A 21,054-nucleotide genomic window follows, 5' to 3' on the forward strand; every position below is an offset into this window, starting at 1 on the left:
CCTAACCTGTCCTCAATGTCTTTCGTTGGTAATAAAATAACTTGATGGACTTGAACCCAGATTGTGTATCTGTCTGAATTCAACGATTTTGTAGCTAGTGTAAGCCTGAAGGATCAGCATAAAATTACCATGTTTCAAAGTGGGTAATAAATAAAGCCTCAATATTCAATATTTTTTATTTATTTTTGTAGCAATCCACATTTGCCGTTTTGTTTTTTTAATATTTCATTTTCTCATTTTTATACAGTATTGAAAACAAAAACAAAAATAATGTGGTGCATTCACATCTTTCCCAAGGGATTCTTTTTAAGGTTGATCTCTACAAGGGTAAAACGGTGAAAAGCTTGAAGCTGGAATCCATACATGTTGAAGTTCTCACCGGGAGTAAGAACAAGAGTAGTGGGCCTGATTTAAAATCATCTACAACGCTTCATGGATTTTGTTTGTTGTAATCTTTTTGCCATTTACTTCTGGATTTTATTTTTAGTAAAGGGAGGAGTCAGCTTCCCAGCATTTATCTTTTAAAACAAACTTCCCAGTCCATGCGAACAGTCCAAAAAACACCCCTCCATCCATCTCTCCTCATCCACAACGCTCCTCTCCTCCACTTATGCAACGTAGGTGTAGACTTTTCGGTCCTCGGGCGTCCGTGCCAAGTATTCTCTCTCTATAAGTCCTTCAATGCGCTTCTTAATGACCACGGGGCTGGGGAGGAACCGGGCCCGCAGCTGCTGGGTTACCTGGGGAGAGAGGAAGTACAATAACACTACTAGACTCTACACTATTGTTTCTCTGGTTCAAAAGGTTGTGCTGAAATGTCCCATACTGTAATATGTGCTGAAATATCAAGCACTGAAATATCATGTGCTGAAATATCCAACTTCTGAGGAATTAGAAATCATAACATGATTGGTGAAAGAACAGCACAGAGATTATAGCTGGTACTCGTGTTCAACGTTAAAAGAGTCGCCTCAAAGTACTCACTGAAATACTTAGACAGGAATAAAGAACTCTGGGAAGAAGAAAGGCGGGTGTGTATGTTTCATGATTAACTACTCATGGTGTGATTGTGATAACATACAGAAACTCAAGTCCTTTTGTTCACCCGACCTAGAATACCTCAATCAATGGCCGACCGTATTAACTCCCAAGAGAATTCTCTTCGGTTATAGTCATAGCCGTGTATATTCCCCCTCAAGCCAATACCACGACGGCCCTCAAGGGCCTGCACTGGACTTTATGCAAACTCAAAACCACATATCCTGAGGCCGCATTTATTGTAGCTGGGCATTTTAACAATGCAAATGAGAAAAACGCTACCGAAATTCTACCAACACATTGACTGTAGCACTTGCTCTGAGAAAAGACCACTGCTACTCAGCTTTTCGAAATGCCTACGAGGCCCTCCCCCGCACCTCCCTTCGGGAAATCTGATCACGACTACATTTTGCTCCTATCTTCCTATAGGCAGAAACTCAAACAGGAAGTACCCGTGCAAAGGACGATTCAACGCTGGTCTGAACAATCGGACTCCATGCTTCAAGATTGTTTTGATCACGCGGACTGGGATATGTTCTGGGTAGCCTCAGAATAACTTCCGACGTATACGGTGACTGAGTTCATCAGGAAGTGTGTCGGAGATGTTATACCCACTGTGACTATTAAAACCTACCCAAACCACAAACAGTGGGTAGATGGCAGCATTCGCGTAAAACTGAAAGCGCGAACCACCGCATTTAACCATGGCAAGGTGACTGGGAATATGGCTCAGACACGAGACGTATGTGGCAGGGTCTACAGACAATCACAGACTACAAAGGGAAAACCAGCCACGTCACGGACACCGACGTCTAGCTTCCGGACAAGCGAAACACCTTCGCCCGCTTTGAAGATAACACAGTGCCACCGACGTGGCACGCTACCAAGGACTGTGGGCTCTCCTTCTCCGTGGCCGACGTGAGTAAGACCTTTAAGCGTGTTAACCCTCGCAAGGCTGCCGGCCCAGACAGCATCCCTAGCCGTGTCCTCAGAGCATGCGCAGACCAGCTGGCTGGAGTGTTTACGGACATATTCAATCTCCCCCTATCCCAGTCTGCTGTCCCCACTTGCTTCAAGATGTCCACCATTGTTCCTGTACCCAAGAGAGCAAAGGTAAATGAACTAAATGACTACCGCCCCGTAGCATTCACTTCCGTCATCATGAAGTGCTTTGAGAGGCTAGTTAAGGATCATATCACCTCCACCTTACCTGACACCCTAGACCCACATCAATTTGCTTACCGCCCCAATAAATCCACAGACGATGCAATCGCACTGCACACTGCCCTATCCCATCTGGACAAGAGGAATACCTATGTAAGAATGCTGTTCATTGACTATAGCTCAGTATTCAACACCATAGTACCCTCCAAGCTCATCATTAAGCTCAGGGCCCTGTGTCTGAATCCCGCCCTGTGCAACTGGCTCCTGGACTTCCTGACGGGCCTCCCCCAGGTGGTGAAGGTAGGAAACAAAACCTCCACTTCGCTGATCCTCAACACAAGGGCCCCACAAGGGTGCATGCTCAGCCCCCTCCTGTACTCCCTGTTCACCCATGACTGCGTGGCCAAGCACGCCTCCAACTCAATCATCAAGTTTGAAGACGACACAACAGTAGTAGGCCTGATTACCAACAATGACGAGACAGCCTACAGGGAGGAGGTGAGGGCCAGGAAAATAACAACAACCACCCAAATCACTGCCTGTTCACCCTGCTATCATCCAGAAGGCGAGGTCAGTACAGGGGCATCAAAGCTGGGACCGAGAGACTGAAAAACAGCTATCTCAAGGCCATCGACTGTTAAAATAGCCATCACTAGGCGGCTTCCACCCGGTTACGTAACCCTGCACCTTAGAGGCTGCTGCCCTATATAACATAGACTTGGAATCCCTGGCCACTTTAATAATGGAACACTAGTGACTTTAATAATGTTTACATATTGTTGCTTTATCCATCTCATATGGATATACTGTATTCTATTCTACTGTATTTTAGTCTATGCCACTCCGACATTGCTCTTCCTAATATTTATATATTTCTTAATTCCATTCTTTTACTTTTAGATTTGTGTGTATTGTGAATTGTTAGATATTACTGCACTGTTGGAGCTAGCAACACAAGCATTTCGCTACACCAACAATAACATCTGCTAAATACAGTACCAGTCAAACGTTTGGACGCCTACTCATTCCAGGGTTTTTCTTTATTTTTACTATTTTCTACATTGTAGAATAATAGTGAAGACATCAAAACTACGAAATAACACATATGGAATCATGTAGTAACCAAAAAAGTGTTAAACAAATCAAAATATATTTTATATTTGAGAGTAGTAGCCACCCTTTGCCTTGATGACAGCTTTACACACTCTTGGCATTCTCTCAACCAGCTTCATGAGGTAGTCACCTGGAATGCATTTCAATTAACAGGTGTGCCTTGTTAAAAGTTAATTTGTGGAATGTCTTTCCTTCTTAATGCGTTTGAGACAATCAGTTGAGCTAGTAGAGCTAAAGGCAGAGAGAGTTCTCTGCAGACCCTGAGGGACGGATTTCCCAAAACAGATTAAGCCTAATCCGGGACTAAACATTTAATGGATATTCTCCATTGAGCTAGTTTTTTAGTCCAGAAAGTTAAGACAGTTAAGACCACACCCACCTCTGCTACCAAAATGCTAAGACCTTTGTTCTTAGTTTAAATTTGTGTTGCTGTTGATGTCCATTAGTGTTCTGTATTTCGTCATGTTCTATGTTTTGTGAGGAGCCCAGGAAGAGTAGCTGCTGTTTATTTAGCTAATGTGGATCAAAATAAAAATCACCACACCCACCTCTGCTACCAGGACGTTGTGCTGCATCTTCTTCCTGGACTTCATGATGCGGACGATGGCCGCTTCAATTTCGTGCTTCCTGTCGTCGTCTACCTTCTGCCGCGTCTCTTTTCTCTCAGGGTCAGACTCCCCCTGCTTAGCAGCGACTGGAGGGAGGGAGGCAAAGACAACATGTTCAGTATAGGTCATCAGGGCAAAGTCAAAGGTCAACATGCCCAGAGGTTAAATGAGGAATAGCTAAGAAGTTGAGCCTAACTGCAGGCAAAAAAGCCTTTAGCTCCCCAAACCAGAGTGGGAGACCAATGTGATACGGCCGGGTAGCTTTCAGTTTAAGAAATTCAATCTCATTAGAATAAGAGACCGACAGAATATGGATTAACATCTAAGGCCCAGACTACACACACCTGTCTGTATTTTGACTCTGTGCAGCTTTGAGGTAAACTGATCGTTGACTGTAAACACATGGCCGTTCTCGATCTCCTTGGACTTGGGCTCCTTGGTGAGGACGCGCTGGGTTGGCTTCCCGCATGCCAGCGACTGCAGCGCTCGCACCAGCTCCCTCTCCGGGATGTCTGTCTCCTGCTGGATCTCCTACAGTGGAGAAGGGAGGGAGGGGGAGAAGAGGAGAAGGAGAGAGGGGGAGCAGAAGAGAGAAAGGGGGAGGATGATAGAGAATCCAGGATTAGAGAAAGAAGGAGAAATAAAGGGAAGCAGAGAGTGCAGTAGAAAAGATGGGAGAGGAGAGGGTGAAAGGGAGAAGAAATAGAAGATTGCATTTTTCTGCTTCCCACCTTTATCTGTGATTTCTAACACTTCCATGTGATTGAGACTGACAAGCCTATACAAGTGTCTGGCTCTTACCTCGAAGGTGGACTTTTCTCTGTTGTTGAAGAGCATGAGGATGGTCATCTGGAAAGTAGAGACCTGCAGTATGTGTTTCCTGGTGTTAGAGCCTGTCACCTGTGCTCCTCCCACTCCTACCTCCGAACCATCCTCCTGTAGCGGTAGAGAGGAAAGAGACAAAGAGAAAGTGAGACAGGGTAATAAAAGTTAACTGACATTTTACAGTTTAGGAAAGCTACAATTCATGTTATTCTGAGTAGCCCCTCCATCCATTTGTGGCAGGCAGGGCCCTTTACCTTCTTGATTGGGCCGTGAAAGGTGGCGTTGAGGTCTGCTGAGCCCATGTGGTGCTGCAGTGTCAACTGTCTGCCGCTGTGTTTGGCCAAGTAGAACCTGCAGGGTGAGGTAAATAACTGGTTACAAACTATACTTTTCATCAACCAAGGTATTGGTTTACCTAGTAGTTGCATTAAAGGTGCCTGTAATGCAGTTTATTGTTTTGTTGTAATTGAAGGTGGAAAAACAACAGCAAAAAGAGAATGAATCCTACCTTCTAAAGACCTCGAAGGCGTGTCTGGGGGAGGGGGGGATGGTGCACTTGGGTGTGGCCGACTGTGTGGGCCAATAGCCAGTAGTGAGTACTCTTACGGTGAGGTCGACGCCCCCTAGACACACCTGTTGGAAATAGCAGACACACGGTCACAAAATGAAAAGGAGAACCAAGACACAAAAGGAGTCCAGGATTGAATTTATTAAACATAAACTGGAGAACATCAGACATGTTTTATATCAATGTCAGTCTTTCGTTTATGATGTAAATAGGAATTGTATGCATCATATCTTAAACCCGTGACCTGTAAGGTGTGTTTTTGCGTGACGCCTATGTACTATCAGGTGTGAGTGTTGAGAATGTGTACTATTAGGTGTGTGTTGTGAGTGGAAAGGTATAGTATTGTAACACTGTCTTACCCCCGTGGACTGTAGGTGTTGTCTGAACTCGTCCATGGTGGTGTTGGAGATGCTCATGTCTCTGAACATCCCTTCCAGTTTAGAGGTGAACTGACAGCCACACTCAGTCTACACAGAGGAGAGACAACACAGCATACTAAGTCATACTGGTTCAGGGATGGGATCAGGTCAAACATCTACAAGTTTGGCTACGATAAAGATGTAAGAACATCCTAAATTCCTGATTAATAATAAAAAGTAACAATGTAATTGAAGGGGGGCTGAACACACCGATTCAACGTTTTTCTGCTGCTCATTAAGAAAAACGAGATTTGGGTCTTGGGGATGTGGTTCGATGTGGGTGTGTTATGTTTGCATAGCGTACCCTGGCAGTTACTGGTGTTTGTCCCTCTTGAGACACCGTAGCAACAACATAGCCACGATCACTTCCTCAAAATAGTCCGAATTGATCTAAGATAAATCAAGAAATCTGTAATAAATTGACGTTTTTGCAGATGTCTTAGTCAAGCAATTTTACATCTAGCTAAGGTGTTTGGTGCAGAATTTCAAGTAAAAAAATGTGCATGTCAGTGCACTGCAGACAGTATGAGTATCGAGTCTCAACTTCATTAGCAAGTTGTCAAACTATCGTAAATAAAGCACAAGCTACACGCTGTTTGTCAGTGCCCAAAATCGCTAGCTAAGTTCCATCCCTGTGTTTGTCAATGAAGCTAGCTAGTAGTAGCTAGCCGGCACATCGAGCAGGCAGGCCACAGACAAATCAGCTCATCAAGTCACTGGCAGGTGGCGATGGGTGTGCTTTGGTGCTGTGTAGTTCTTTACAACTTTCTCACTATCTATTACCAGAGTGTGCGTCTGTCTGACATAGCGAATCATGTTACAAAACTGCTCGAGGAGGGACAAGATGCTCACGAATGGGTTTAGAATGTTGGAATACATGCGCATCGTCTCAATTCAAATTTTCCCAAAACAGTGGCAGACTCGAGTCATCACTATCAAACATCAGCAAAATGGCCACTCCATAAAGGGCTTAGAGCCAAATGTTCTTTCAACATAACATTGGCGACGTCTTGTCTTATGTAAACAAGTCAGAGTCGCTGGATAATGGAAAGGTCTGTCTCCCCATCTGGAGGTTCTGGGATTGGATAGAGCGCAATCAGCGCAGCTGTTTATCTGTGCATACCATCTTGTGTTCGTGGGCAAGGTGGTAATCCAAACCCAGCCCTTATGTATGTGGTGGTGACCTTAGTTACACAAATCTAACAAAAACTCAGTTTTGGAATATGCTGACTTTATGACCAAAATTATCCTACTTACCCTTCTTAGTCAATTTTAGCACTGGAATAAATGTTTGACTAATATCGATGCCACATACGCCGTTTTCAACCAGAGAAGTTGGATTTTGCATTCAGTTGCTCTTTAAAATCAAATGCATTAATACAAAATCAATTGGATCGAAAATGTCAACGTAATTGACAGCAGACCTGATTCGCCCTCTCCTCACCTTCAGCTTGGAGATCATATTCTTCTCGGAGTCGTCAGAGACACTCTTGTTGGTGAGCAGCCTCCGGGCCAGGTGCTGTTTATAGTACCTCTCAAACACATCCTTCTCCTGCATGAACCTGAAGAGCACCATGGCCTTGTCCAGGATGGACTCCACCTCCTGCTCCGTCAGCTGGAGATCATGCCAAAAACAGAGAGAGTTAGGATATGTTTGAATAGTCTTTTCCCCTTTTCAGAAAGTACAAAAGCATGTTTTTATGTTAATGATACAAAAAGGATGTGTGGTAAGGCAGCAACAGGTGCACTTCATGATACCCATATAGTGCACTCCTTCTGGCCAAAGCTAGTGCACTGTGGAGAATAGGGTACCATATGAGATTATCCCATTGAAGTGTAGCAATGTAAAATTTAGAAGATTAAACACTACAATGACGTACCCCCTTGACTCCCTTCTTGAGCTTGTCGTCGATGAAGAGGGAGAGGTACTCGGGGGAGCGGGAGTTTAGGTTGAGGAAGTACTCAAAGTCTCCGGCGATTGTCTGCTTGAAGAGCCGGTCGTTGTTGAACGACTCCAGGAGGAAGCGGTCGAACCGCGTCTTCAGGTCCAACAGGCCCTATAGGAGGGGTATCAAATCCAACTTTATTTAAAGGGCATTTAAAAATCACAGCACACTTTACAATAACATATACTATTAGAGTCGAAGTGGTTTACATGTCAACTCTTGGGGATGCCCTAAAAAGAGTGGTCTGGAACATTAGCTTCAATGATTATGGGGGTAGTTACTCGCGGTATTATTTCAAACAATTTAGATTTTAGACTTTTTAGTCCTTACGTTTTCCTGGTCAGGAAATACTCAGTACCCTGATTCGTTATGGGTATGTTTTGAATTTCAAAATGCCGGACAATCTTTGATTTTTGAGATTAGCCCCAGCGTACCTGGATGTAGTCGACAGGGTTCTTGCCCTCTCCCTCCTCTGACACCAGAGCCTTGCCCTGTTCCCTCAGGTAGGAACTCATACACTCACACATAGTCTTCAAGCCATTAGGCACACGGCTGAACAGCTTGTACATGCAGCCCAGGTCTGGAGAAGTAGAGAGCGAGGGAGAGGGAGAGAGAATAGATGGGTTATGAAGGAAATTCAAAGAACAACACTCAGAATTGCAACGATACATTACATTGTTTAAGCACTGTCTGTCTAACTCTGTCTGGCTTTGCCACGGTTACAGAGTTAATTTGTCAGGTGAGCATGCAGAGCTGAATAAATACATTTGAAGCAAATTGAACTGAACCTGTAAATGCCTGAGTGAGTGAGTGAGAACTTATTTATCAAGAGTGTTTGATAGAGTCAACTTGTACCAGATCATGTTCAATATTAAACAAACACTATCTTTTTAATATAGGCCTACTGGAAACCAGATAGGCTGATAGAGAGAGTGTTTTAACACTGGCAACAGCAACAAACCCACTTCACCTTCCTGGGCTGACTGGTTTCAAATATTATACTCCAAAGCTTTTTGCACTATGACCCCTATTAATGCTTTCGGATGCATTTTGTGACCCACCAGGTAACATAACCAATGCTTCAAGCTTGGAAAGTTTTAAGCCATGACCCTCAAAAAAGTATTATGGACAGGTCTGGAGACCAATTGATTAACTCTGAATAATAGTGTTGTCATGATACCAAGATTTTACTAACGATATGATATCAGGCCACGTATCAGGCCAAGTATCACGATACCGATATTCACACCTCTACTCAATACAAATGTATTTATAAAGTCCTTTTTACATCAGCAGATGTCACAAAGTGCTTAAATAAAAACCCTGCCTAAAACCCCAAACAGCAAAGCAATGCAGATGAAGGAAAAACTTCCTAGAAAGGCAGGAACCTAGAAAGAAACCTAGAGAGGAACCAGGCTCTGAGGGGTGGCCAGTCCTCTTCTGGCTGTGTCAGGTGGAGATAAGAGTACATGGCCATTAAGGCCAGATCGTATACAACACATATTGAATTAGCTTCACACTATAATAGAATACTGCATAGAATGGCTGATTTGCTCATATTTGCAAAGGCCTACCTGTGATTTGACTGGAGGAAGGAATATACATGCATAACGATCTGCATGTCATTGTGACAGTAAGGGGGAAAACACTAGATGAAACCTTTACTTTTCAGTTAACACAGACAGACCGTCTCCCTCCGTCCTTCCCTCACACCAGTGTTTCCTCTGGAAAAAATGTTTAGCGGTGGGGGAAAAGGTCGTGGAGGGGAGGCTGAATTTGGTTTCCCTCCACCCTATTTTGGGGCTATTTGATTTAATTTTAAAGACCCCTTAAGGTATCAAAAACATATATATATAAAATGATTTGAAGAAACATTGAATTTGGCATTACTGCTATTAGACCATAGAAATGCATTGAATAACAGATTCACTACATGGAACAATCAAACTAAAACATCAAAATAAAGTTTGTTTTGAAGTGTCTGTCCAATATCTGAGACATAAGATTGGGAAACTATATACGAATTTAAAAAAAAAAGTAAATTTATTTATCCCCTTATTTTAGGCACTACACCATCTCCATATATACTTCCATTCATTTTGTAAACTGGTACTGAGGACCTTCAGACAAGTCTTGTGAGCGTCATAGAGCAACCGGCATGTACGTGTTCGTTAGAGACTCACCTTTCCACTGAGTGGTCATAATAGTTTTGTAGGCCAAACTGTTCGGACGCTTTAGAAGTTTTCTTGAGAAGACCAATTTTTCGGGATGTCTCATGGTCTGACAAACACCGCTCTAGCTCTGCCACCTTTCACCGCAGATGCGGAAGGGCGATATCGGCGGATGCAGTGGATTGTGACGCAGCCCATGCAAAAAACAGATCTCTAGTTTAAACAGACAGAAATGGATGGGGATTTTTGTATTATGTTAATTAGATTTCGGGGGCCGCGGAAATTGTAGGAGAAGGGTTCAGAATGGACATTCTACTCCAAAATGAATGAAAATAAAGCTGACATGTAAAATAGAATTTCCACCTCCAGAAATGAGCCCAATAACATATTGGTAAAATTATTTGTTACAATTATTTTTACATATAGGCCCATGCATATAGCCGATGCATGGTCTATATTATCAGGTATGCTATTAACAATAAGCATGATCACCTGTAGCCCAACTTACGCAGCATATTGGCTATAAATAAATAGGCTGAACAATGGGTTTTCCTATCTGCATTTACCCTATTGGGCTAATCATTAGCTAAATCCCAAATGTGATCTTTTAACTAGTTAGCATCGTATTGATAAATGTTAGGTCCCAAAAAGTGTGCATAAACACAGTGAATATATGTAGGCCTACCTGATAGGGTAAAACACCCCCTGCCTGCGCTTCTCACAGAAACCACTTAATGTAACCCCCCCAACACTTTCCCTGGTTGCCACCACTCTTGCTCAACTAAAAAAGTAATCTGTCTCGGTCATTGACCGTGTTACATTTAGCCCCACTCTCCCCTATGAACTCACAGAGAACTGCGGAGTGGTAATGTGCTTAACCATGCCGCTGCTAAAAACTCGGTTTAAAATGGTGCAGATTACCCTCTTTTTAACAAAGGCCATTAAAACTTGTTTTCCCCGCCATGTCAGAATGCATGTTTCCCTCCCTATGGCGCTCGCAACTTGAATGCGCCTCGAGAGGAATATTTATCTCGCATAGAACAAACAAGCCAACTAGGTAAATAGATGAACTATTCTGCTATGGGATTGTCAGATTTTTCTATTTATAACTTGTTTTGTTTGCAAATAAAAAGCAAATGTGGACTTTATTTAAAGTGGAATTAAAAATCACAGCACGCTTTACAATAACATATACACAGATCCTATTGGAGTCAAAGTGGTTTACATGTCAACTCTTGGGGATGCCCTAAAAAGAGTGGTCTGGAACATTAGCTTCAATGCTTATGGGGGTAGTTACCCATGTTACTATTTCAAACGCCTTCGATTTTAGACTTTTAGTCCTTACTTTTTCCTGGTCAGGAAATACCCATAACAAATCAGGGTACTGAGTATGTTTTGAAAATCAAAATGCCTTAAATAGATAAACTATTCTACTATGGGGATGTCTGATTTTTCTATTCATTACTCGTTTTGTTTGCAAAGGAAAAGCAAAATGTGGACTGTTCTAGCATCTTCAAAGTGCGACTGCAGAAACATTTTTGGGGCGTGGCGGCAATGATTTTGCTGTGGCGCAGCGCCACAGCTAAATTACTGCAGTGGAAACACTGCCTCACACACTGTCTTTCTATCTCTCAAACACACCACTCTCGCTCTCCTACAAGCACATACACTACTCCCAACTTTAAAAACGTTAGGCACCAAACACAATTGTTTAGGCTTACATTAGGCCTATATGAATCCTACCTTTGAAGCACATCTCATGAGTAGCAGACCCTTTTCCTTTCTTCCTGTGCCAATCAAATTTGCCTAGACCTACTGTCAAGCTAGCAGCTTTTTAGCTAGCTATGGAACATGACTGAGCATTGTTGTTTGTTATCAAACCAATAATTAGCGACCCGAGATTAGTTTAAAACGGCCCGAGACGTGGTTTGTTAAATTATATCAAATCCATGCCAAATCATGCAGGAAGATAAAAGGTAGCTTCGGTAATATGTTTTTTTTATTTTTACGTTTGCCATAGAGACATGTTTTCTTTGCTGTAAAGATGCAAGCATGCCGGTCACGAAGCTGTGCTCCATGTTCCTCTCGGTCACTCAGAGGATGCGTGACAGCAAACGTGCAATTGCAAAGCCTACTCAGACTGCCTCCCGAGTGGCGCAGTGGTCTAACAGTGTTAGCTGTGCCACTAGAGATCCTGGTTCGAATCCAGGCTCTGTCGTAGCCGGCCGCGACCGGGAGACCCATGGGGCGGCGCACAATTGGCCCAGCGTCGTCCAGGGTAGGGGAGGGAATGGCCGGCAGGGATGTAGCTCAGTTGGTAGAGCATGGCGTTTGCAACGCCAGGGTTGTGGGTTTGATTCCCACGGGGGGCCAGTATGAAAAATAAAAATAATAATGTATGCACTCACTAACTGTAAGTCGCTCTGGATAAGAGCGTCTGCTAAATGACTAAAATATAATGTAAAATGCTCTTGTTTATACCAGGCGATGACTTTGGTCACTCTGCGCACTGCTCCAATGTAGTACAGTTACAAATGTAACGCCAGAAGACTCATCAGGGTCTGCATCCCGTTCGCCATCACGGCTAAATTATATTTAAAAAACTGATGGAGGAATAGATGCGCAGGAAGACAGGACTGAGAAGCAGATGAGTGAGGGCGGAAGGGGATGCGGCTGGTGGATTACAGCTAATACAAGTGAAAGTGAAGTGGACGTAATTGGACTGGCGCATACAAGAGACTAGTTGCTAAAATATTGGTATCATGTTTCGGTACCGTGATACCGGTATACCGTGCAATACTATTGGATAACATGCCCATGTCCTGACTCAATCTTTTAGAATTAAGATCACCCTCAGCCCAGGGTCCATATTCACAAAGTCTCAGAGTAGCAATGCTGATATAGGATACATTTTCACTTTTAGATCATAATGAATAAGATGATATTGACAGGAGAAACTGATCCAGATCAGCAGTTCTACATTGAGACGCTTTTTGCAAATGGGCCCAGGTCTCCAGAAATATTTCACCACACGTAAAGTTCTCATTAGTCTGGATTATAACGCAATTCAATCTTAATCCATCTTAATCTGATGCCTGTAAAACAAGCACATTTTCCTTGTTTACCTTCCGTCTTGCCGTTCTTGAGCATGTGGACCAGGCCAGAGTTCTCCATCTCCACGATGGTCTTCATGTGTTTGGAGATGAGTTCCCGCTCAACCACCTTGACGATGGGCTCCTCCGTGGATTTATCCAGGCAGTGCAACACCCGCTCTATCTCCTCGTTGATCCTGGCCTCCACCTTCTTGATGTACACACTGGCACTGTTCTCCGCTAGGAACTTCTGGCTCTCCATCTAAAGAGGGGATAGATTAGCAGAGCATGTTTGAGGATCATGTTGTTGGGGTTATTCAGCCACTCTTAGAAGACAGAATGGAAGTTGAAACTTATGTGATCAGGGCAACATAGAAAAGCAGGAAAATCAGAGTTTTTACAAGGGAATAGGGCAGTTCCAACATGAATCCCAGATAAATGTCAGAAAAGAAGGAAATCATCTCCCAGGCTATCAAAATGACTAAGCCCGCAAAAAAATGTAGTCAGTGTGAAAAGGAAGCATCATTAGGCCATCAAGATTTGCATGACCACAAACAAAGATGTCACACCTAAATGTTGGAAAATTGCTATTTAGGGTGAGGATAGTGGGAAGCGCTACTTATTTAATGCATCTTAACGTTTTGTAATAGCTTGGTTAAGTTGTTTTCTTTTAGCATCCATAACAAACAATCTTAGCAGATTTGTCCAATCACAAAAATATAAAATAAAAAGTGACATGTTGCCCAACCTACCTGGAAGAATTCTGCAGACATTTCTAAGAAGGGGGCCTCAAAGTCTTCCTCGTACACAGTCCTGCCCTCCAGGCCGAGAATCATCAGCATCTGACAGGCGTTCCTGATCGCTCCCCTGTACATGAATAAAAACCATATGGTAAGGATTTTGAGTTTTATGACTCCTTACACAACCACAGATTCTTCAAAAGAGATCACATTGACAACAACCACAGAGTAAAAACCATATGCCAGAGTGGTCATGGTGTGGGTATTCATGTATTAGGCTCGGCTGTGTATCTCCCAAGTTGAGAGCATACAAACAAGGTCAGTGCTCTGTGAATAGGTTATGCTACCGCCCTTATCATAGGCCTACATACTAAACAGCCAAAGAAACATATGGAGCCGTTTTAAAGCATAAACCTTCCATCACACAGCCAGCCATTGTCACCCAGCACATGACCTTCATACACCAGCCTCACCAAATAGCCACGACCTGGTAAACAGTAGCAGGACCTGTATTCACAAAGCATTGAGTAGGAGTGCTGATCTAGGATCAGGTCCCCCCCGTCTTCCTCAATATAATCTGTAAGGCAAAACTGATCCTAGATCAGCACTCATACTCGGACAATTTGTGAATAGAGAGCCAGGTCTTTCTTTTGTTAGACATATCCCAGAACAGTCCTTACCTATCCACCACCTCTCCCTTCCTCTCCCGTGCGATCATGTCCAGCAGGGTCTGGCGGAGGTGGTCTCGGATGCAGCCGTAGCGCACCACCTGGTCTCTGAAGATGATCAGGCCCAGGTTGTACACGTTCTCCACGTTGTTCTGCTGTACGTACACCCGGTCCTGGAGTGGAGAACACCACATTAGAGATCAGTTAGAATAGAACACATTTGAATATTTTGTCCTCCAAGGAGCAAATTATTTTCAGTTACGTAGAGCTTACTTTACGCAAATGAAAAGTTCATGCAGGGGTAAGGGGGAGAGATGAAGGAATCAGCAGAATGTCTTATTTTCGGCATTGAAAAGCCATATATGATACAGGATAGGCAGGTCAGCTTGGTCAGACTAACCAATACAAATCTATACTCGTCTGTATACATGAGAGAAAGAGAAACAAAATAATTCCCTTAGAGAACTCTGCAGTCTCAATTGCGGCTGTGTCATTGCGGCTCATGTCCCTCCACCTCCAAGGCGCGTGCGCTCTCACACAGTAAACACACACACACACACCCCCACACGGCCGTACTGCTACAGTAAATGAAGCAGAATTCTCAAACTGGATAGATAAAACAACAGTAGCTCTTTGTTCTGCCCAGGGCAAACAGCTACTAGAAGGCTGAGCCTGCCCAGTCCCCGGCCTCCCGCCCGCCATGAGATGTAGGTGAGGAGAGTCTGCCAGGGTCATGACCTCATAAGAGGAAACTATTATTTACACTTCAAGGAAATACTCAAGACAGCTTTCTAGAGAAGCAATAGTACTGATTAGGCCTATCTGAGGTTTTAAATATCTTCAGAATCACTCAGGACTAGAATTCAGGAATTCCGCAGATTCATTCAAATCATGCATATTTTCAAGCATATTCCCGCTATACAGACTGTGGTTTTGCTTCTTGGTATGGTTGGCATGGACACTCCAATTCAGTCTCACAACAAAACGGTTGTTCTTCAATCGTTAAATAACCATACGATAAGACAGAAAGCAGGCCACCTACCATGTACATGAGGATGTCTCTGATCATGACCATTGCAGTCTGGTGATCGTTCCACGCTTGATTCAATGTCTGCAGAAAGTTATTGTTTAATGAGTTGAGGACATCTTCCCGTACCTGTGGAAAGACATAAGTATTGATAACGACAGAAGCTATATCTTTGCTGAGACTATGTTGAAGTTGCCTGTAGACACTGATCTAAAGTCCATTTTTGAGTTTCCACCATAATGGTAAAGGTTAGGATTGAAGGTGGATGAACTTATCCTAGATCTGTGCCTATGGGCAACTTCCACCCTGGGCTCTGTGTTGGCACAGCTGGGGACTGACAACATGTGGACATACAGGTAATGACCCCAGCTATCTGGCTGTATGCTAAATGTTATATTCATGAGAGGAGGCGACGCTAAATGCAAAGTTCCAATGCAACCAGCGGGTGGTTCATACTTGGATGGATGCAAAACAAGGTGCATAGGAATTAGCCCCCCAGACAGAATACAATGCTACAGCTATACTAATGGATCAAGAGAGAGTTTGATCAAGTTTGTCTGTTTGGTTTCGAGTGTGGTCAGTTCTCATGTAGGCTATATGGCTCTGATCCATCATCCATCTATCTTTTATTCGATCAGGGGAGTTTCGCTGTACTTAATTTGCTAACTGGATTGCACTGTGGTGTGTGTACAGGCTCACCACTGATTTTGCATATCAAATTGTGTGCTTTAAAAAGGGTGAACATTACAAGTACTACCAGGAGTTTCTCGACCACATGACCTGAACAGGAAAAATACTGGGCCCTAGTATTTGTCAGGTCACGTAACCAGGAAAAACACTGGGCCCTAGTATTTGTCAGGTCACGTAACCAGGAAAAACACTGGGCCCTAGTATTTGTCAGGTCACGTAACCAGGAAAAACACTGGGCCCTAGTATTTGTCAGGTCACGTAACCAGGAAAAACACTGGGCCCTAGTATTTGTCAGGTCACGTAACCAGGAAAAACACTGGGCCTAATTCGCTAGGAAAGTGACCACCCTCTTCCGCTTTACTTCCGTATCAAGTCCCATACTGTTTTGAATGGGATTCAAGATTGTATAATCAAATTCATGAAAACACAGTCATTTAAAGGGAGACTTTGGGATTTTGGCAATCTACTTCCCCAGAGTCAGATGAACTTGTGGATACCATTTTTGTGTCAAGTAAGAAGGAAGTTAGAGGTAGTTTTGCGAGCCAACGCTAACTAGCGTTAGCACAATGACTAAGTATATGGGTATCTGCAAGAGTGCTAGCAGATACCCATAGACTTCCTGTCATTGCGCTAATGCTAGTTAGCAATTGCCCTAGCGTTAGTTAGCAACTTCCTTCAAACTGTACGCAGAGACATAAAAATGGCATCCACGAGTTCATCTGACTCTGGGGAAGTAGATAAAGGGCCAAAATCCCGAAGTATCCCTTTAAGATATACAAATTATATTCCTGTTTGTGGATTAATTTACTTCTACCAGACACCTTTTATGAAGATCTTCAATTGTGTGCTTCAATTGCACTTGAAGACCATTCAAAATAACGAAAAAACTTGATAAGCTACATGGAGGGGGGGCGGGGGGTTACTTTCATAGCGTATTATGGGAAATGCTTTCTATAAGATAAATACAGTAGTGCATTGTGGGAAGCGTAGTCTTTTACTTTGTTGATGAGGTGCTCGGTGACGACCTCGCGCAGGCCCGTGTAGAGCTTCTCGCCGTGCTTGTGCAGCACCATGGTGTAGGCATTCCTGTAGAGCTCCTCGAAGCTCAGCCCGCTGTTGTTCTTCCTCTGGATCTCCTGGATAGCATTCTTCAGGAGGTCCCAGATGTTGTTGACATACTTCTCATCCATTGTCATCTAGGGGAGAGATAGCAGTAGGACACAATGACGGAGAAAATTATAACAGAAAAGTTCAACCCTTTTCACCTGTGTCTGTTCATTCTTACAAAGTGTTGTTTCCTCGTGCTGCAAATCTGCACAGATGAGACATGTCTCATAAAAAGGTGTTCAAGTAAGACTGTGATCAACAAATCACCCACAAGATGGGCTTGCGCCTAAAACTTGATTGAGTGACAATAACAGGGGAAAAAACAAAAAACAGCCCATTTTGACTTCACAATGACTTAATCGTGGCAGTTGGAGCAAACCTTGTCTGGACACATTTAAAACAAACAACGCCATTCGCCTATAATTAGGGATGTCGGTGTTGCTCATTGGTAGAGAAAGAGAGAGAGTAATTAAAGGTTGTTGCAATAGAAAATCAAGTGACTAGGCTAATTGTGGTCAAAACATTTGTATTAGGCATTTTGTGTAGGTTGTGATGGTACAACACACGAGAAGTTAAATACAAATAGCATGATGTAAGCCTAGGCGGGGTTTTTTTGTATTGGAAATTATCAATAGCAGAATGTACACAGCAGGAAGTTAAATATTTGTATGCATTAGCCTACATGAAAATTATAATAAGCTATAACATTAATGCAGAGATGCTCCATCACTACAACAAACCAGTGGAGTTGTTATGCTAGCCTGCCCGCATAAACACATAATTCAGCAGAGAATGTGTTCGGGAAAAGTGTCATGTCATTTAATAGTTAGGTAGGTGCAGAAGAACTCCAGCCACAACTATACACCTACTAGAGGCTAGGGCTGGAGGTTATAACTTTGACTTCATTGTTTGTCTACCGGAGATGGCTGTTCAACTCACACTTTGACACATGAGGAGTAATGGGGGTGGGGGTGGGGGGGGGGAGACAGAAAGAGAAATAGCCTGAGTCAGAGTTTAAAAAGAGAGAGGGCCATTCCATCAAGTCATTCCTCCACACTGAGTGCCTCCCCTTCAGAAAGTAACTATATAATCCGTCCCATTATTTTTGGGCCAACAACTGAACTGAGGGGTAAACAGGATGCTCCAATAAGTGCCAAGGGGAAAAACTGCCTAAAAAAAGTTACCTGTTTTTCACAGCAGTCTGAGTCACAGCCTGTACAGGCATGCAAGCCACCCCCCCACCCCACCCTCACCCTTTACCCTCAGAACAGCTTCAATTTGTCGGGGCATGGACTAAAACAAATCCTTCTTTAACCCTTCATCTACACTGATTGAAGTGGATTTAACAAGTGACATCAATAAGGGATCATAGTTTTCACTTGGTCAGTCTGTCATGGAAAGAGCAGGTGTTCTTAATGTTTTGTATACTCAGTATATGTGATTGTATACAAATGTAAGCAAGGGTTGAAATTATTATGTTGTAGTCAAACTCAGCAAAAAAAGAAACGTCCCTTTTTCAGGACCCTGTCTTCCAAAGATAATTTGTAAAAATCCAAATAACTTCACAGATCTTCATTGTAAAGGGTTTAAACACTGTTTCCCATGCTTGTTCAATGAACCATAAACAATTAATGAACATGCACCCGTGGAACGGTCGTTAAGACACTAACAGCTTACAGACGGTAGGCAATTAAGGTCACAGTTACGAAAACGTAGGCACTAAAGAAGCCTTTCTACGGACTCTGAAAAACAACAAAAGATGACCAGGGTCCCTGCTCATCTGCGTGAATGTGCCTTAGGCATGCTGCAAGGAGGCATGAAGACTGCAGATGTGGCCAGGGCAATACATTGCACTGTGAGACGCCTAAGACAGCGCTACAGGGAGACAGGACGGACAGCTGACCATCCTCGCAGTGGCAGACCACGTGTAACAACACCTGCACAGGATCAGTACATCTGAACATCACACCTGCGGGACAGGTACAGGATGGCAACAACAACTGCCCGAGTTACAACAGGAACGCACAATCCCTCCATCAGTGCTCAGACTGTCCGCAATAGGCTGAGAGAGGCTGGACTGAGGGCTTGTAGGCCTGTTGTAAGGCAGGTCCTCACCAGACATCACCGGCAACAACGTCGCCTATGGGCACAAACCCACCGTCGCTGGACCAGACAGGACTGGAAAAAAGTGCTCTTCACTGACGAGTCGCGGTTTTGTCTCACCAGGGGTGATGGTCAGATTCAAGTTTATCGTCGAAGGAATGAGCGTTACACCGAGGCCTGTACTCTGGAGCGGGATCGATTTGGAGGTGGAGGGTCCGTCATGGTCTGGGGCGGTGTGTCACAGCATCATCGGACTGAGCTGGTTGTCATTGCAGGCAATCTCAATGCTGTGCGTTACATGGAAGACATCCTCCTCCCTCATGTGGTACCCTTCCTGCAGGCTCATCCTGACATGACCCTGCAGCATGACAATGCCACCAGCCATACTGCTCGTTCTGTGTGTGATTTCCTGCAAGACAGGAATGTCAGTGTTCTGCCATGGCCAGCGAAGAGCCCGGATCTCAATCCCATTGAGCACGTCTGGGACCTGTTGGATCAGAGGGTGAGGGCTAGGGCCATTCCCCCCAGAAATGTCCGGGAACTTGCAGGTGCCTTGGTGGAAGAGTGGGGTAACATCTCACAGCAAGAACTGGCAAATCTGGTGCAGTCCATGAAGAGGAGATGCACTGCAGTACTTAATGCAGCTGGTGGCCACACCAGATACTGACTGTTACTTTTGATTTTGACCCCCCCTTTGTTCAGGGACACATTATTCAATTTCTGTTAGTCACATGTCTGTGGAACTTGTTCAGTTTATGTCTCTGTTATTGAATCTTATGTTCATACAAATATTTACACATGTTAAGTTTGCTGAAAATAAACGCAGTTGACAGTGAGGACGTTTCTATTTTTGCTGAGTTTATATCGGTTTGGGCTAATTGCAGTCAACTTGCATTCTACAAAATTATTTGTCATTATGGTCCGGCCCCCTGACCATCCGCTGAATCTAGTTGATGATCCCTGACATAGGCCCTAGACACACACACTACACTGAAAGGAGCACTTTGGTGGGCCTACATTTGCAAGTTCTAATGTGCCAGTAATAAACTGGGGGCCAAGCAGTTGTGTAAGGTGAAAAGCTTCTCCCTACTTCTAAACTAGGCCTTATCCTCATACTCAGTTATTATTCTCAGTGGGGCTGTGGCAGGTTAGTCTGGCTAACACCTAACTCTCAAAGTCCTCCGGACTTCTGAGTCTGGAATGGCTCTTTGATGCTGTGGTCACAGCTCTCAATGTGCTTTAAGTCACGTGGCTCGCGTCAGCCAGACTAGCTGCACGTATGCAGGCAGGCAAAAACTGCATTTCCCATACCCTGGCTACATGTCCATGTCCACACAGACTGAGTGTGTGGTCACACAAGCACTCACATGGCCACCCTGCCGCTGTTATTCCTGCAGCATTCAAGCTGTCAGAGTGTAACACTGTGTGTGTGTGTGTGTGTGTGTGTGTGTGTGTGTGTGTGTGTGTGTGTGTGTGTGTAAAGGACCGCGATAAACAGAGAGAGAGAGCGAGATATTCAGGGACTGAGATGGAGTACACTTCTGCTAAGCCCAGGGCCCTGACTGCAATGTCATTCCTTCACACATGCAGCCAAATTCTGGCATCCAACAATGTGGGGCTCCTCTCAACACAACAAAAAAGACTACTCCAGCACAGTTCTCCATGTTTAGCTAGTTCTGCAACATAGCAGGCCTAATTTTAAATGTCTATAAATAGTCACATCTCCAAAAAACACCTAATAAACTTTGACAAATGGGCAAAGGAAAAATACTATT

The 21,054-nt window shown here is 43.8% G+C and overlaps 1 protein-coding gene across 1 annotated transcript in view; it reads right to left on the reverse strand.

The window, feature by feature from the left end:
* Positions 1-160: 160 nt before the first annotated feature.
* The window catches only part of LOC311146148 (cullin-3-like), a 25,577-nt gene continuing 4,683 nt past the window's right edge, over positions 161-21,054 (reverse strand). Inside the window, exons 2-16 of the mRNA XM_084182629.1 lie at positions 17,068-17,265; positions 15,395-15,508; positions 14,365-14,525; positions 13,697-13,811; positions 12,978-13,206; positions 8,116-8,261; positions 7,616-7,792; positions 7,180-7,350; positions 5,676-5,783; positions 5,257-5,381; positions 5,003-5,099; positions 4,725-4,859; positions 4,268-4,454; positions 3,864-4,009; positions 161-740 (exon numbers count right to left, since the gene is read on the reverse strand). Coding sequence (XP_084038755.1) covers positions 609-740; positions 3,864-4,009; positions 4,268-4,454; positions 4,725-4,859; positions 5,003-5,099; positions 5,257-5,381; positions 5,676-5,783; positions 7,180-7,350; positions 7,616-7,792; positions 8,116-8,261; positions 12,978-13,206; positions 13,697-13,811; positions 14,365-14,525; positions 15,395-15,508; positions 17,068-17,265 — 2,241 coding nt within the window. The 3' untranslated portion in view covers positions 161-608. The remainder of the gene's footprint in view (positions 741-3,863; positions 4,010-4,267; positions 4,455-4,724; positions 4,860-5,002; positions 5,100-5,256; positions 5,382-5,675; positions 5,784-7,179; positions 7,351-7,615; positions 7,793-8,115; positions 8,262-12,977; positions 13,207-13,696; positions 13,812-14,364; positions 14,526-15,394; positions 15,509-17,067; positions 17,266-21,054) is intronic.

Source organism: Coregonus lavaretus (assembly GCF_964263955.1).
Source record: "Coregonus lavaretus genome assembly, chromosome: 19".
In the NCBI taxonomy this organism is placed as follows: domain Eukaryota; kingdom Metazoa; phylum Chordata; class Actinopteri; order Salmoniformes; family Salmonidae; genus Coregonus; species Coregonus lavaretus.